Source organism: Cervus canadensis, chromosome 10 (genome assembly GCF_019320065.1).
Source record: "Cervus canadensis isolate Bull #8, Minnesota chromosome 10, ASM1932006v1, whole genome shotgun sequence".
NCBI lineage: Eukaryota > Metazoa > Chordata > Mammalia > Artiodactyla > Cervidae > Cervus > Cervus canadensis.
In genome coordinates this window covers 64,781,727-64,799,964 of record NC_057395.1, presented here as the reverse complement: position 1 = coordinate 64,799,964, position 18,238 = coordinate 64,781,727, and the positions used below count along the sequence as shown (strand labels likewise).

General features: G+C 41.5%; 1 protein-coding gene and 1 long non-coding RNA gene across 2 annotated transcripts in view; one reads left to right on the top strand and one right to left on the bottom strand.

The window, feature by feature from the left end:
* Positions 1 to 456: 456 nt before the first annotated feature.
* Positions 457 to 12,330, bottom strand: LOC122447932. Its single transcript, XR_006271454.1, has 3 exons — positions 11,857 to 12,330; positions 8,249 to 8,330; positions 457 to 1,203 (listed from the first exon to the last, which is right to left on the bottom strand). It is a non-coding gene; the product is annotated as an uncharacterized LOC122447932 (long non-coding RNA).
* A 550-nt stretch (positions 12,331 to 12,880) lies between these two features.
* SAMHD1 (SAM and HD domain containing deoxynucleoside triphosphate triphosphohydrolase 1) overlaps positions 12,881 to 18,238 on the top strand; it is a 54,431-nt gene continuing 49,073 nt past the window's right edge. Inside the window, exons 1-2 of the mRNA XM_043478680.1 lie at positions 12,881 to 13,192; positions 17,151 to 17,217. Of these exons, the coding sequence (XP_043334615.1) occupies positions 12,985 to 13,192; positions 17,151 to 17,217 (275 nt within the window). The 5' untranslated portion in view covers positions 12,881 to 12,984. The remainder of the gene's footprint in view (positions 13,193 to 17,150; positions 17,218 to 18,238) is intronic.

The window sequence follows — 18,238 nt, the reverse complement described above, 5'->3', positions numbered from 1 at the left end:
TGTAGGGGACTTATTACATATTTGTTTTTCAAATGCAACTCTAAAGATAACCATCCAGTCCCACCCAGCTTATTGGCTCTAAAGTGAAAAGTGAAAGTGTTAGTTGCTTAGTTGTGTCTGACTCTTTGAAACCCCATGGACTCTAGCCCACCAGGCTCCTCTGTCCGTGGAATTCTCCAGGCAAGAATACTGGAATAGGTAGCCATTCCCTTCTATAGGGGATCTTCCCGATCCAAGGATTGAACCCAGGTCTCCTGCATTGCCCCACCTCACCTTAATAAAAATTCTGAAACTATTTTCCTTGTCAATCACCGTATTTATAACAACTCCCAAACACTAAAATGCCTTTAGACCTTCTTGAGATAAGGGTCATGTTTTTAGATGAGAAGGATTACTATGTAACAGATATTTAACTTTGAGGAAAGAATATTTTTAAAAAGATCAAAGCCTTCCTTAACATTTGAATTAATATGTACTTTGTTAATATGATAAATGATAAGTGTATGATATTTATTATCATATGATAATGTAATAAATGATAAATATGATAAATGATAGCACACTTAGAGTGGAGAAATAGACAAGTATGTATGAGACTTTATTTTGCATGCTATGCAATAGCACAAGGGTTCTTGGTTGTAACCAACTCCATAGTTGTCAGAAATTTGGGGCCCAAACATTGGGAACCACTAAGCCAAAATGTCCGACCTCAGGACATCATCTCCAGCAGTGGTTGTCACATAGTACAAGCATGTTGGAGGTGTGTATCAAGTCTGCTAGAGCTGCCATGACAATATACCATGGACTGGGTGGCTTAAACAACAAATTCATTTTCTCAACAGTTCTGGAGGCTGGAAAACCAAAATCAAGGTGCTAGCACAGTTAGTGTTACTGAATCAGGTCCATTTGCCCAATGTGCAGCAAGCCAAATACTGAAACGCCAAGGTTTACAGTCAAAGAAAGTTTATACACAAGACAGCCAAGTGAAGAGATGGGAGAACAAGTCTCAGATCTGCCTCCCTGAAGGCAGAAGGATCGGAGTGCTTATGGGATAAGTAGGATGGTCTAAAAACTGAGCAGGACAGTGCCGAGCCCTCCTGAGTACAAAAGCTCTTCCATGTTCCTCCATTTCTCATTTGTAGGAAAAAGGTTTCGGCCTTCTAGATCTTCCCTGAGTTCCAAAGGGCAGATTCAAGCAATTACCTATTAGAGAAATGAGAGAATGAAGAAACAAATGAAAAGCAGTTAAATAGAAAAGTAAGGACAAGAGTGCAGCAATAAGAGAGTCCCAGGTCTTCCTCAAGAGATATACATAACAATCCAATACATATCTTGAGTTGTTTTTACAGGAACTAAGTCTCCCCACCCAGGTGGAGGATGGTGACTTCATGGGGAGCACAAGATTCCTGGAACATAACCCATTACCTCACCATCCCCCTATCAGAAGAAAAATGTGCACTCTGCTGCCCTCACCCAAAATTTGCCTTTAGAAACTCTTCCCTGAAACCCCTCATCAGAGAGTTTGGGTCTTTTGAGCATGAGCTGCCCATACCCCACGTTTGGCACCTGCAATAAAAGCTGTACTTTTCATCACTATGAAAGTGAAAGTGAAAGTCACTCATTTATGTCCAACTCTGCGACCCCATAGACTATACAGCCCATGGAATTCTCCAGGCCAGAATACTGAGTGGGTAGCCTTTCCCTTCTCCAGGGGATCTTCCCAATCCAGGGATTGAACGCAGGTCTCCTGCCTTGCAGGCGGATTCTTTACCAGCTGAGCCAGCAGGGAAGCCCTTTCATCACTACAACCAGGTGTTAATAAATTGGTTTTGCTGCACAGAAGGTAAGTGGACCCAAGTTCAGTTTGGTAACAGTCTTAGTTGTGGGATAGAAGTAGATGGAGGTAGGGGAAAAGGTGACATAATAAATGTTCTGCACAGGTGCTTCTGGGTCACATACGAAGACTTTATTAGGATATTAAGAATTGCAGTTCGGGAGACACAGATTTAGGTAAAAACCAAAAGAGTGCTCAGGAGAAGAAAATGAATCAGAGGCTTACAAGACAAATATCACAAGGTTGTTAGAGTTTTGTGTTTGGGTGAGAATTGTCATTGACTCTGACATAAAGAAGCATTTGTTATTAAGGAATAGGCTGTCACTAGTTGTTTTGGGGTAAGGTCAATAAGTATCTCAAATTTCTGGCAGATGTTCTGGATGCCTGTGTTAAGACAAAAGTGGTCGAAAGTTCAGTTTCCCTCCAGGCTGAGATATGCACAAGCCCTGTTTCCTCAATGGTCTTTCAGCTCCATCTTAGTGACTTCTCTTAGCAATACCTACTCCATTTTGACTTTTCTTTGACATTTCCCCCTTTTGATCAAGATCTTTCATTGGGAGGCATCAATGATCAACCATCTGGTTATTTAGCATCAGCATCAACTTCCTCTGTGCTGGGAAGGCTCTTCCCAGAGAGTCATGTCACACAGAGGAGGGGGAAAGGTGTCTATGTGAAAGGTATGTTTTTAGAAAGTTTATGGCCATATTTGAGCAACAAGGAGTAATCTAGGAAGTGAGACTTAGAGGCACTCAAAATAAGAAAAGTTCAAAAAACTTTATTAAGAAGAATCTTATTGGAGTGGTCAGTCATCTCCATATGTTTAGCTATCATTATTCCTTTTAGTATTTCTCCAAGACCTGGTATTAGGTCATTCATAGTAATTATTTGTTTTTTCATATGACTTATTAATTCTATGACATTCAGCAGTTCTCAACCTTTTTAGCACCAGGGACCAGTTTTGTGATTATTCAAGTGCATTACACTTGTGCACTTTATTTCTATTATTAGTATTACATCAGCTCCACCTCAGATCATCAGGCATTAGATTCTGGAGGCTAGAGACTCCTGCATTAGATGGTCCATCTGGTCCAGAATCTTGGGAAAGCTGTTCACAACAGATTTCATTGCTTCATTATCCTGGCCTTTGTCTGATTAATTTTGCTTTCAGGTCTGTAGACTTGTTGTGACATCCAGGAAGGAGACAGTGCCTTCTTTAAATGAGAAACATGAATCCATGAGTCAATGCCCTTAGGTTTAGCAGCACAAATTTAGTTAACAATACTTGTAAAGGCCGCCTCCAACAAGGTTGGAGAACATCATTGCTAAGGTGTCATTTCCAGTAGATACAGTCACCAGTCTGTTTTTTCCTGAAGGAGTGGATCTCAGATTAAGCAAAACCAAAGACAGTGCTTTGGACCACAGCAGCTTAAATGATTAGTCATCATAAATGTGCTATGGTAGGTGGAGTGCAAAGACTAAAGACAAAACAAAAAACAAAAGGTTAGTTTGCCAGGAAGCCAGGAAGTACCAAGCAGTTGTTTTGGTTTTCCTGTAGCCCCCACTGTTAATTTAATTTACATCCAGTGTTTACCCATCTTAATTTCTCTGATTCAGGAGCAGTCTGTTGCCGTGTTACAAGATATCAGGATAGGAAAAGACTGACAATGAGAGGTCAATTCTTCTGAAGAAGCAGAATGGATTTCATCCACAAACGCCACAATATTTACATAGTCTGTTGCTGCTGCCTTTGCATGAAAGTCAGCTAGGACTTTCCCCTTATACTCAGTCCTTTTAGTGTGAGCCTCTATTTGATGACAGACAACATTTTATGTCAGGACATATCAGACTTCTAGGAATTTCACACAATTTCTTGAACACCTAAAACACATACCCACATAGACACAACATAAAGAAGGCTAAACATTACTTATTTGACAATTCTTCCCCTACAATTTAAACATATCAAGTATATCTAATTAGTTTAATATGTCTTCCTTTACAATGAGAGAGAATAAATCTGAGACATCTGAAATGTCTCTTATCTCAAGTTAGTTCTAAGTCAAAAAGAATTCATTTGGAATTTGATTTGGGGAAGTTTGTCAAAAATATCCAAAAAGTTTTAAAATAGTCAAATAGGATCATACATCACTGTGAAACAATGCTTAGTTATTCCTTTAGCCAAAATAACCAAGACTTCACAGTCAAATATGGAAGGTTGGGCTTCTCAGAGGGCTCAGAGGTAAAGAGTCCACCCGCAATGCCAAAGAACACCTGTAATGCAGGAGACCTGAGTTGGATCCCTACATCTGGAAAATCCCCTGGAGAAGGAAATGACAACCCACTCCAGTATTCCTGCCGGGAGAATCCCCTGGATAGTTGAACCTGGTAGGCTACAGTCCATGGGGTCGCAAAGAGTCAGACATGACTAAGCGACTGAACCACCACCGCAGTTCTAAGCAAATCTTAGTTATCAAGACGACTTGCATTACTTAAGTTATTATATGATAAAGACATGATTATTTTGATAAGACACAAGATCTTTGTTTTTTTCCCTAGGCATATTACTTAAAGGTAAAGAAAAATCTTCCTTATTTCTTATTATCAAGAGCAGACAGATAGGAAAAAAATCGAAAACAAAAAACTGTCCTTTTAACAGAGGGAGAAAGCCAAACATATTACTTAAAGTTAAAGAAAAACCTTTCATAATCTCTTATTTGAAGAGCAGACTATTAGGGGGGAAAAAAAAACTTTGTCCTTTTAACATAGAAAAATAAATTCCAATTTTGTACCAGTTTACAGTTTTACCAGTTTGATATTAAGACTCATTTCATTAAATTCATTTCAATCATTTCTAGTCTTAACCAGGCATGAAAGTCCTTTCTAAAGATTTCTTCTTCATAAACTTTCTTTTACGGAAAATAGACATCCTACTTTCCTCACATATGGAGATGTTTTTACTTATTTGTCTATTTATTTAGCTTTAATCACATATATTAGAGTTTTTAAAAAGTCCTTCAGTTCAATTGCTCAGTCGTGTCCAACTCTTTGCAACCCCATGGATTGTAGTATGCCAGGCTTCCCTGTCCATCACCAACTCCCGGAGCTTGCTCAAACTCATGTCCTTTGAGTCAGTGATGCCATCCAACCATCTCATCCTCTATCATCCCCTTCTCCTCCTGCCTTCAATCTTTCCCAGCATCAGGATCTTTTCCAAAGAGTCAGTTCTTCACATCAGGTGGCCAAAGTATTGGAGCTTCAGCTTCAGCATCAGTCCTTCCAATGAATATTCAGGACTGATTTCCTTTAGGATGGACTAGTTGGATCTTCTTGCAGTCCAAGGGACTCTGAAGAGGCTTCTCCAACACCAACTTAAAAATCCTTCTTAAGATTTTTAACTTCCACACTTAAAAATCATTAGAAAACTTTAATTTGAAAATTAATAAGAACTAAATAGCAATTATGAACTATGTTTTACATTGGCATTCTGTATATTGGCAAATATAAATAATTTTTATCATTTCTAGAAATGTGCTTTCTCATAGAAATAGAAAATTTCTCAGACTGGCATCAAATACTTTATAGTTTCTCTGTAAAAATAAGTCTATGTTCAGTAATTAATTCAATATCTTATCTTATTTGGAAATGATTTAGATATTCAATGAATTTAACTTAAAATTTAACTCATTACTTAATTTAGTAAAACTCTAAGGGTGTAAGTTACCAATGAGATTTGAGAAACCATTTTATTTATTTAAAATATTTATTTGGTTGCCTGGGGCCTTAATTGCGGCACATGGGATCTTTACTTGCTGGTATGCAGGATCTTTAGCTGTGGCATGTGGGATATGGTTCCCTAACCAGGGATTGAACCCAGACCCCCTGCTTTGGGAGCACAGAGTCTTAGCCACTGGCCCACCAGGGAAGTCCCCCAGGGAAACTATTTTAAGTTGTTTGTTCAACTCAACTTATTTACATTTAATTCATTTGTTCTTAACAACCATGTTTAGATCCCCTATTAAAATACTTCACTAGACATTAGATAACATCAGTCATCCTCCTAAGTTATTTTTCTGACTGACAAATTTTGCAACAGAGATAACATGAGCTTATTTGACTTTTGGTAAACCTAAGTAGAGTAAAATGTTATACTTGAGATTTTCCTGGTGATCCAGGGGTTACAAATCCACCTGCCAATGCAGGAGACATGGGTTCAATCCCTAGTCTGAGACGATTCCACATCTCAAGGGGCAACTAAGCCTATGTACCACAACTGCTGAGCCAGAGTGCTCTAGAGCCCATGAGCTACAACTACTGAAGCTCACATGCCCTAGGGCCCATGTTCACCACAACTAAAGAAAGATTGTGCACAGCAACAAAGACCCAGCACAGCCATAAATAAATAATAAATAAATAAACTTATTTTTTAAAAACTCCTTAAAAACTGTTATACTTAATGTTGGCAATGCTAAAGAAATGTCTACATTAAACCAACAAACTTAAACTAGCTTTTATTTCCTAAAGATTCACCCTAGGTCATGTGAACTTGAAAAACATTTGGGTTAAGTTCTATTACATTTCTGCAAGTAGACTTAATTTATATAGTGCTTGTTTGTGTTAAGCCAATGAAATTGAACTCTCTATACAGATTAATTTTAGCAGCACTATCCAAAGGTAGGAAAAATACCACATATTTACAACATATTTATATATAGACACATATGAACATGGTCTTCCCTAATAGCTCAGATAGTAAAGCATCCGCCTACAATGCAAGAGACCCGGGTTCAATCCCTGGGTCGGGAAGATCCCCTGGAAAAGGAAATGGCAACCCACTCCAGTATCCTTGCCTGGACAATCCATGGACAGAGGAGCCTGGCGGGCTACAGTCCATGGGGTCGCAAAGAGTTGGACACGACTGAGTGACTAACACACAGATGAACATACAGACAGATGCAAACAGAGGCCTTATAGTTTTTGTTTTAAAACTTTTCTTAAACTGGATTTCTCGGCAAAGGCACTTCTATAGCAGCTTGTATTTTTATTTATTTATCTTTAATAATTTATTTATTAACATTTTTATTTTTGGTTCCTGGGCCTTCCTTCCTTGCTGCTTTCAGGTTTTCTCTAGTTGCAGCGAGCGGAGGCTACTCTTCATTGTGTTGCATGGGCTTGTCATTGTGGTGGTTTCTTTTGTTGCAGAATATGGGTTCTAAGTTGTGTGGGCTTCACTAGGTGTAGCACATGGGCTCAGTAGTTGTGGCACACAGGCTTACTTGCTCTGAGACATGTGGAATCTTCCCAGATCAGGTATTGAATCCGTGTCCTGCATTGGCAGGCTGATTCTTATCCACTGCGCCACCAGGGAAGTCCAGCAGCTGTATATTTAAAAGTCTTCTTCTCTCCCCCCCCCCCCCCCCGCTTTTTTTTTTTTTGATTTTAGGAATTGGAGATGGTCTAGATAAGAGTTCCCAGAGAGGTTACAAGCCTTTGAGATAAACAGGGGAGATGTGGGGAATGATGAAAAGGAATGGGAAATATGAACTGCCTCTAGAACTGCATTTCCACTTTCACAAGGATTCATAAGGTATAACTTACTATAAATGACACCATAGGCTGATCCACACATTCAACTACTTTATCCTCAGTTTACTTCTTTATATTAGGGAGATTTCTAAATTTTAAAAAAAATTATGTTTTGCCCAGGCAACATTGTTGGTTAGCTTTGTCATGTCACTGTTAATTGGACATCCTAAAGAGCATGCTAAAGAGCATGTCCAGTTAATAGTGCTTGAAGGGTGGATTTATATGCCTTAGTCCAGAGGATATATGTAATGGTGTGGTGCCATCCTCATTTGACCTGGCTTTAAAATGGGCTGCCATTATAGGAGGGACAGTATGGATGGTCTTCTGCAGGGGATCAAGCTTGGTGTTACAAAAAATAAGGAAGTTCAGAAAGAGTTGGACAGCAATGAGGAGAGCTTTATGACAGATATTCAGAGGGAAGGACATAAAAAAAGGAGATTTGCAAAGAGAGAGTTCTCAGAAGCCTCAGAGGATTTTTCTAGCTTGGAAATCTTTTGAGATAATTGTGAGTTAGTTTTTCAGGGGGAAGCAATAGTAGCAGATTCATTAATTATGATTGGAGGCCTCACAATATGAATTGAAATATGCTTCACATTCTCTTTGTTTTGTACTATAGCTTTTCTCCAGTTGAGCACACAAATAAACTAATTTTGAAATTCTGAACAAGCCAAAAGTAGACCAACAGAGTTTTAAGTCATTGCAGGCGATTTTAGTCCAATGCAAAAGAAATATACAAGAGGAAGGCCTATAAGTTTTAAATATTAATTGATCTGGAGTTCTGAACAGTGGCAGTGCCTTTAGAAACCCAATTCCCCATAACTGAGTACTCACCAAGATGAACCATTCCCTTTCCAGATAAAGCCAGCCACAGAGGACAAAGTTGAATTAAAGTTGAAATATAAGTGGAGATTGACTGTAAGCAATGAGTTTAAAAGGATTAATGAACTATGTTTACTCAGGAGCAACCCACTGAAGTCTGGTCACTCCCTCAAATGTTGTTTGAGCATCCTAACTCCCAAATACATGGTCACTCCACCCCAAACACTGAGGCACTCCTAGGAAGTCACCATAAGTGAAACTCTATAAGAAGATTTGGCCACTCCCTGTGACTGCCTAAAAGCAATAGAACTTGTACTCAGCTCAAGTTACAGAACAAAACAGTGGTTTTCAAGGCTGTGCGTGTGTGCTAAGTTGCTTCAGTGGTGTCTGACTCTGCGAACCTATGAACTGTAGCCTGCCAGGCTCCTCAGTCCATGGGATTCTTCAGGCAAGAACACTGGAGTGGGTTGCCATTCTCCAGGGGATCTTCCCGACCCAGGGATCAAATCTCTGTCTCTTATGTCTCCTGCACTGGCAGGCAGGTTTTTTTTACCACTAGTATCACCTGGCTGACGTAGGTTCAAATCCCAAAGCACTTAACACATGGGTGTGGCCTTTGGCAAGTCATTTTACCTCCCTGGGATTCATTTTCAAATTTCTTAAATAACACCAAGAATCTTTGTCCAAAACCAAGTCTCTTCTTCCTGATACTAGACCTTGCCCTAACCCAAGGGGTAACATGCGTCCTGATTGGGTCAATCATTTCATAACACAACTGGTCCAGGAATGAAAGCAATCCAGACTTGTTGAAGTCATTCCCTTACATTTGAACTGGAGGAGCAGTGGCTTTCTTTTATCTCTAGATATGAAGCCATAAAGATGGGACCTCAAAGCCACCTGCAGCTGGTAGCCCTCATGTTTCCACATGATTTGCACCCTCCTTGACTTAATCTCTTAGCACTTCCCCTTTGCTCACTTTGCCTATCCACATTGGCCTCTTTGCTATTTCTTAACACCCAGCATGCTCCTGCTTCAAAAGCCTTTGCACTTGGTGTTCTCTTTGTCTGGAATGCTTTTCCTCCAGACACCTTCATGGTTGAGGAAGGATTGACTCCTTCCTCTCCTTCCTGTTTCCTTAAATGTCATGTTCTCAAAAGTCTTATTATGTCCCCACTACTCAAAACTGTGACTCTATCCTCCACCTCTACTCCTCTTTAAAAATTGTTTTCCAAAGTACCATCTTCTAACTTTATTCTTGTTAATTAGACTATTATTCATTGCCAGTCTCCCCCGGCTAGAATATGTTTCACTGGGGCAGGGGTTTTTGTTTCTTTGGTTCATTGTTGTGTCCCAGGTGCCAGACAAATTAGTATGTACGCAGTAAATATTAAAATTGGTGGAATGAATGAATGAACGTATTTATAACCAAAGAAGATCAGCTAGTATAATACCTATCTAATGACATTGTTACAAGGATTGGAAATTATGGATATAAAGTAAAGCACAAATAGATTATCTGACTCATAGTAGGTACTCAAATATGTTACCTATTATTATTTTGCCAGTTCACTCTTTTTTTTTTTAACAAAGAATTCCCCGACAAACATGCAGATAAGTTTCTGTATCAATGAACAAAAAAAGACTTACAAAAAAAGGAAAAAGAAAAAGACTTATGGGGCATGCACCAGGATCTGTATGTACCAGGATCTGTATCTTTGGATCTGTATGTGTGTATATACACATTTTGTTTTCCAAGTTTTCTTTCTTGAGCATTATTTTTATCAGACAAACAAATCTATATATTTTTTTAAAAAAAGAATTTTGGCTTGCTTTGTGATTTTGGCAGATGGAACAAACAAGGTCCCTGAGAAGGTTAGGTTCAAAGAGAGGATGAGGGAGTGGTGATAGATGGCAATGAGAACTAGCAGTGCTGGTTGAAGAGGAAGTTGCGGAGAGATGTAATACTGCCAGGAATAAAATTGCCCAATTCAGCTGGGTGGGTCGAAGCTAGCTTGGAAGAGCAAGGAGGACTTGCTGAGGGTATTCAAGGTCATTAAACAATGGGCCTTAAATTAATCGAACTTTGAGTTCTTTTTTTCTAGTTCTAACTATGGTGAGATTGACATCAGAGGAGAGTGTAAATATTCATTTCTCTCAATATGACCAGAGCAGAAGGCCTGTGTCTAGTAGGCATTTGTTTCCAGATTGTGGAATGACCGTATGAAATAGAATCACCAGGACCAAGTGGAAGTAAAGCAGCAAACTAGAAACCATCCAAGTTTTGGAGTCAGTTCTGAATCTAGAGTCTGTCACTTACCAGCCATGTGACCTTGCACAAGAAACCAACCAACTTGTGTAAGATTTAGGGGCCTTACGAAGTAGATTAGGGGAAACATAATAACTATGGCATAAATCATACTCTTTAACAAGCAAAAACAAATAGAAAATTAATTTATCAAAAGCAACTGCTTTGAACAAACCCAACTGATTAAACTTAAAACCCTGCTTATATCACCTTCTACTGTCCAGGAAACCTTGCTGTCAGGGTAGGTTTTCCCACAAGTCTTATGAACACAAATTTTCAAACAGCCATGTTCAAGTTTAAATATATATCTTTCACATATATATGTTACTTGTCTCTTTGACCCCCTTGCCCTTGTGGTTTTGGTTTCACAAGTCTTGAAAAACATTCTTTACTCAAAATATTCTGAGGTTTAAAGATATGTCTTTTGGGCCCTGGTCCTTCTGTCCTTCCGTGCAGAGGAGGGCAAGGTCACCTCTCTATACTTTCCCTCAGGGGTCTATGGGATAAGGGAGCAATTGAAAAATTTGGGTTAACTAATATAAAATAATTTTGTATCAGAATTCCCATTAGCAAGCAATTGTTGGCAATTGCTGGCAGAGAAAAGCTAGATTGCCCCCTATTTCAATTCAGGCTTCATCACTCCCTAGCTGGGTGACTTTGAGCAAATCACTTATTTCTCCATACCTCAATTCCTTACATCTTAAGGTTATTGTGGGCTTCCCTGATAGCTCAGTCAGTAAAGAATCTGCTTGCAATGCAGGAGACCCCGGTTCCATTCCTGGGTCAGGAAGATCTGCTGGAGAACGGATAAGCTACCCACTCCAGTATTCTCAGGCTTCCCTTATGGCTCAGGTGGTAAAGAATCAGCCTGCAATGTGGGAGACCTGGGTTCGATCTCTGGGTTGAGAAGATCCTCTGGAGAAGGGAAAGGCTACTCACTCCAGTATTCTGGCCTGGAAAATTCCATGGACTGTATAGTCCATGGGGTTGCAAAGAGTCGGACACACCTGAGTGACTTTCACTTCACTTAAGGTTGCTGTGATGCTTAATTAGTACTTGCAAAACCCTTAGAACAGTGCCTGGTACACAAAATATTTGGCTCAACTGCTAGACCACTGACAGGTTCATGCTGCTTGATCATAATCTGCCTCATTCAACCTTTATCTCCTAGATGCGTCTATGGTTGGGTTGATGGGAAGGTGTATCGGCTTTAGTAGCAGCAGTAGTAATCCTTTTACATAACTGTACAGATCAAGATTTATAGGTAAGTTTGGGTCCTGCTCCAGGGTGGCAAGAATGAAGGCGAGATGCTTACCATTTTCATAGGCAGCTACCACTAGGTAGTAAAAGTCCTTGAAGATAAATTTTAACTTATCAGATTGTCCACTTCCTTTCCTCTAGGCAGGGAGGTGGGATGGAGAGAAGGGGTGAGGATTCTTTTGGAAAGAAGTCTGACATCTGCTGGTGTATGGAGACTTGAAGATAAGCTAAGAGTTCATGGACAGACATCCCCAAGACCCTCGAATTGGCCAGCAACACTGCAGAACTTGTTAATGCAAGGAGACGGCTTTACATCAGGTTTGAATTCATTCCAGCATCTTCCAGTTCTGCTTCCTGCCCACTTTTCTCTTAATTAAGATGAGGGCAACCTTATGGCTTTTCAGGCTTCTTTTAAGTCTCAGTTCAGTTCAGTTCAGTCGCTCAGTCATGTCCGACTCTTTGCGACCCCATGAATCGCAGCACGCCAGGCCTCCCTGTCCATCACCAACTCCCGGAGTTGACTCAAACTCATGTCCATCGAGTCGGTTATGCCATCCAGCCATCTCATCCTCTGTCGTCCCCTTCTCCTCCTGCCCCCAATCCCTCCCAGCATCAGGGTCTTTTCCAATGAGTCAACTCTTCGCATGAGGTGACCAAAGTATTGGAGTTTCAGCTTCAGCATCAGTCGTTCCAATGAACACCCAGAACTGATCTCCTTTAGGATGGACTGGCTGGATCTTCTTTAAGCTTAGGGCATCTGAAATACGGCCAAGAGTAAACCTGGGGTAGTCTGAAGTTCAGTTCACCAGAAGAGCCTCTGCTCTGGACTGTAGCAGCATGTACTGGGCACACTCTTTGCCGGCTCCCCCAACCCCGCCCCCCCCTATTAGCACCATCCTCACTTTTCCTTCTACTCACTGGCTTTACCGTAAATGCCTAGGTGCGGTTTCGGTCCATTGGGCGGTCACCGCGCCTGCGCAGGGGCTGGGGGGTTGGGGGACTGAAGTGGGCGGCCTGTCTGGCCCTAAGGCCTGAGCTGTCAGTGCGCCTGCGCGGTCGGCCTGCAGCCTGGCAGTATTAAGCCGACTCGCCGCCGGCGCCGAGCTGCGAGTGCGCTTGCGCGCGAGTCGGGCGCCGGGGTTCTTGAGTGTGCTGAGGCGAACTGTGTGTGTGTGCCTAAACCATGCAGAGTGCCGACTCTCAGAATCCCCCCAAGCGGTCCCGGCGCGACGGCAGCCCAAAAACGCCGCCAAACTCCCCTCCCGCAGACGCAGAGACGTCCCCGAGCCACGACCTGCACCCGGACCACCGAACCTGGGGCCCGAAGCAGGTGTGCTCCTTCCTAAGGCTCTGTGGCTTCAGCGATTCGGAACTGCTGAAACGCTGCCGAGGTATCAAAGCTGGGTTGCTGAGGGGCCGGGGGGCCGGCGACCCGTGCCCGGGACAGCCGGGCCTGAGAGAGGGCGCCTTGAGGCAGTGAGCGGGGGCCTCTAAGAGGAGCCAGAGCGGCCGAGGGAGACCGGACGCGGGAGGCACCCGAAGGGGTGGACCTGAGGCGGCGGCGCCCAGGAGGGAATGACCTGAGGCGGAGAGCGGAAACCTGAGGCGGCGAGCCCTCGGAGAAGGGGACCGGAGGGAAGGGAGGGGCAGACTTGACACGGGAGGCACCCGAAAGGATGGACCTGTGGCGGCGGCGCCCAGGAGGGATGACCTGAGATGGAGAGGAAGGAGAAATGGGGCGTCTGGGGTTGGGGACCCGTAGGCAGGGGGCGGACTTTGAGGGTTGGGACCCTGGAGGAGAAAGAGGGGGCAGCTGGTCTAACTCTGGTGGGCTTCTTCAGGGACTTACCGCCCCGGCGCCGGAGAGGCGAGACTCGAGTCCCTTTTTTTAAGAAGAACCTGAGTGGGAGGGCTGCTGTCACTCATGTTCACCAGGTTCGGGACACCACTCTGCTGATGCAGCTCCATGAACACTAGCCACGTTAGATTATGTGGGGATGCTCGAAGGGGCTTCCCAGGTGGCGCTAATGGTAAAGAACCCGCCAGCCAATGCAAGAGACTGATTAAGAGACGCGGGTTCCATCTCTGGGGAGTCGGTAAGAGTCTCCTGCAGGAGGGCATGGCAGCCGACTCCAGTATTCGTGCCTGGAGAATCCCCATGGACAGAGGAGCCTGGCGGGCTGCAGTCCGTGGGGTCGGAAAATATCGGACACGACAGAAGCAACTTAGCACACACTCTGTGGGTGCTTGAAAGTTTTTGTTTCCTCCTCTCCCCTCCTAACCGGGAGTTTTTCTAACGGGGAAAGAACACTTTTGTTCATCTCTGAATCCTCATCGCCTACCGTACCATCCCGATAGGACTCTACGTGCTTGGTGCCTGTACTTGCAGAGCTTGGTGGAGATCATGTTTTATTCTCCAAAAGCAGTTTCCCTCGCTAACTCTAAACCCTGGAGTGGCTCAGTTGACCTCTGAACTCCCAGGAGCTTGCATCTTGGCTTGTAGGTTGTGAATTTTAAGCAACTTTGTTGGCTCAAGTTCAAACATCCATCCACTTGAAATCTACTGAGCTTCCTGTAGGGGATGTAAAGCTTAACCTCTGCTTTACCCTCTGAAGTGTTCTATAGGAAAGTGGGTGTGATTTGCAAATTCGGAAAACTTTTGCAGTTCGGGGGGTGGAGCCCTGTGTGCTTAGGCTGGGGACTAGGGTGGGAGGATCTTTAGTGGTTCAAGTCTTAAGGATAGCTTGATGGATGTTGCACCTGACCACAGCCAGACAATGTCCTGTCGGACTGAGGTCATTTTCCCTCCAGAGGTTCAGGTTATCTCCGTTTGTCCCTTCTTTATCCTATAAAAAAATTTTTTTTGTTTGATTTTTGAGCCGCTTGCAGATTTCTGAGATCAAAACATTCTCCCATTGCAAATAATTTTTCTCATTAATTAAAGTCTGTCCCTAAGTTCAGATTTTTTTTTTAAATTGAAGTATGGTTAATTTACAATGTTGTGTTAGTTTCTGGTGTATATCAGAATGATTCAGTTATACAAATGTGTGTGTGTATGCTATGATCAGTCTCTTTGTGACCCTATAAACTGTAGCTCACCAGGCTGCTCTGTCTATAGGATTTTCTAGGCAAGAACACTGGAATGGTTGCCATTTCCTACTCCAGGGGATCTTCTCCACCCAGGGATCAAACCTGCATCTCTTGTGTCTCCTGCATTGGCAGGTGGAATCTTTACCACTAGCGCCACCTGAGAAGTGTGTATATATATATACATATACATATATATTTACTTATATATGCATGCGTGTCTGCATGGCTTCAGTCGTGTCTGACTTTTTGCAACCCTATGGACGGTAGCCTGCCAAGCTCCTCTGTCCATGGGATTCTCCAGGCAAGAATACTGGAGTGGGTTGACATGCCCTCCTCCAGGGAATCTTCCCAGCCCAGTGATCGAACCTGCATCTCTTATGTCTCCTGTATTGGTAGGCGGGTTCTTTACCACTAGTGCTACCTGGGAAGCCATATATGTACAGGTAGAATGTAGTTTCCTGTGCTCTACAGTAGGAACTTGTTTTATACACAGTAACTTGTGTACAGATTAATTTTTATTTGACAAACTAAGCACAAGGTGCTGGGTCTCTTTCCTCATTTTGGAATACAATTTTACAGGAATTTAGAAGCTGTGATCCATGTTTTTTTTTTTTTTTGATCTATGTTTTTTAACATGATATGTTTGAGATTGAAAGGTCACACAACTAGAAGAAAACAGAGTTGGATTTTAAGATTAGGTCTTTGAACTCCAGAATTCATCCCAGCTATATCTTAACAAGTATTCTCATCAAAATACACTGAATTTCCCTCAGCAATACAGGAACAAATAAACCAATAAGAAAAGAAAAGAGAACATATCCAAAGTTATAAAGTCAGTTAAGAGCAAGGAAAAAAACACCCCAGTAGGAAAATGAGCAAAACACAAGAACAAACAGTTGACAACCAGCTTGTAAACACAGAAAAAGATATTCAGTCTTAACAGTAATTTTAAAAAACACTGATTTTAAAATTTAGGTAGAAGAATATATAAAGATTAATAATAGAAATGGGTAATCTAATAAAGTTGATGAAAGTATCAATTTGCTTAACTCTGGACAGTTTGGAAATACCTTTTTGCTTATAGGGAATTTCACTTGTAAGAATTTATAGAAATATTTGTACGGTGTCCAGAGAAATATATTCAAGAATTATTCTTCTACCCACTAGTTATAAATAGCAAAAAAACCCAGAAAATTTCTACTGGACCAGACCCTGCTCACCTGGCACCTGAACATTCATGCTTTGATCTAACTCACCCTAGCCTTGGAAGGGCAAGGTTGGCTGTAAACTTGAGCGCCCAGAGTCACCTTTGCCCTCCCATCAACAAACCGACATGGAAGGTGCTGAGTCCTGAGTGTTCAGCATCCACACTATGTAACTCTGAGCTGGCTCCATGGAATTTTCCAGGCAAGAATACAAAAGTGGGTCACCATTTCCTACTCCAGGGGATCTTCCTGACCCAAGGATTGAACCTCTATCTCTTGACAGGAGGATTCTTTACCACTTCGTCACCTGGGAAGTACCTTGTTGCCAGTACTTATTGCCGGCTGAAATCTTAGCCTTCTCTGCCTACTGAAGCTGAATGAAAAATACAGAAACAGAGTTTGGAGGAAATAGAAAGGTGGCTTTTATTCTCAGCTGGTGGAGAGGGGAAACAGTAGGCTCGTGCCTGAAGAACTGTGCCCCCCACTCCACGAGGAGCCCTGGGGGCTTGTGTAAGGCAAGGGCTTGCAGTCAGGAGTCAGTGATGAGGAATAAAGGTGATAGGATCTTGATTTCTTCCTCTCTTGTATTGTTTCAAAGACAACCATAAGCTGGCATTAGTAATCCAGTAATTGAGTCTGGCAGTTCAGTGGCTCTGTGGCCTTCTTTCTGATATGTAACTACAAGGTGAAGGGTGTTGTACGGGTAAACTCCAGATAGGGGGATGTATTTAGCATAGAGTCAAAAGAAAATAGGTGAGAAGTGTAGCTCCTACAGAGTTAAGGGGCAGAAAAGCAAACTCAAACATTCAGAGTTAGGAGCAAAGTGAAAAAAACTAGGAATATTCAGACCTGCTCACTATTCGTTTATATTCTTTGTTCTCAGGAAAGGGAAAGAGAAAAACTCATTCCTCTTTTGTCCTTTTCACTGCAACATACTGGATGCTCTAAAAATCTTGATCTGAGTAAATTCTGATGGATCCAAACTGAAAGAAATCGAAAAGCAAATGCTGTAAATTTTGAAATCATTTATTTTTTTCTCTGTTTTCTTCCATAGAGAAGAAAATGACAGATTCATTACTGCCCTTTCTTGATGAGTCACGTCCTGAAGATCTTGAAATAAGGTGAGAATGATAAAATTCACATTGTAGCCAAGCACACTTAAGACCTTTTTATTCACATTTGAAAGACAGAGCCCAAAATCATTAATATTAACTGTCCTCTCTTTAAATTTGTAGTGTTTTAAAACAGAATACCATGCCTGCTGTTAACAGCTGTTTTTGTTTTTGCTGTGCAAATTCTGTGTTTAGTATTACTAATGATTCCTATTTTAAAAATTTTTGCTGACAAACTTTCATGAAGTTTGTAGTGACCAAGTTTTTACTCTCAAGTTCAGAATAATTGAATTATTCACATCAGAAAATGTAGAACTGATAGGAAAAAACATTAGCAAGCAACATGCAGTCCTATCTTGAACGTATTTCTAGGTTTTTTAAAGGTGTCTTAAGACTGAAATGCTTCTTTGGTGCTAAAGACACTGTCCAAAGAAGTTAGGCATTTTTCAGTTGAATGATTTGGGAACAATTTATTTAACCCTTCAGTTTCTGCACCTGTGAAATGGATACCTGTGAGACAATGTGTGTAAAGTGATTAGCACATGATAAGCCCTTCATAAATTATATGTATAGGTTGAGGTCCATATGTATGACTGGAGATTCTAGGATCTAGATCTAGGTCTACTTTAAAGATCTAGGTTGAGGATCCAATATCTAAATATTCCTTAAATAGAAACTTTATATCCATTGGAATTGGCAACAGTAGTAAAATATTGTCTTTTTTCTGGAATTCCACTTAGTTAAGTGTTATTTGTGGAAACAGTAACAAAGAATCAAAACAAAGGATTATACTTGAGTTACTTTATGCATTGCTGCTTAGTAGTTGGTAAGGGAAGTAGATTGAAGGAAGAGATCACTTTAGGACATTTAACTGACTTTTAACAGCCTTCGTTCCTCCAAATTGCTTCTTACTACCTATTTCTTATTTGAACTGAATGGATTTTTCTAGTAGAGTTTTGCTTTAAGAGGGAAATATGTACTTTGTAGATCCAAATACTATTGATTTATTCAACAAATATTTGTGGGCGAC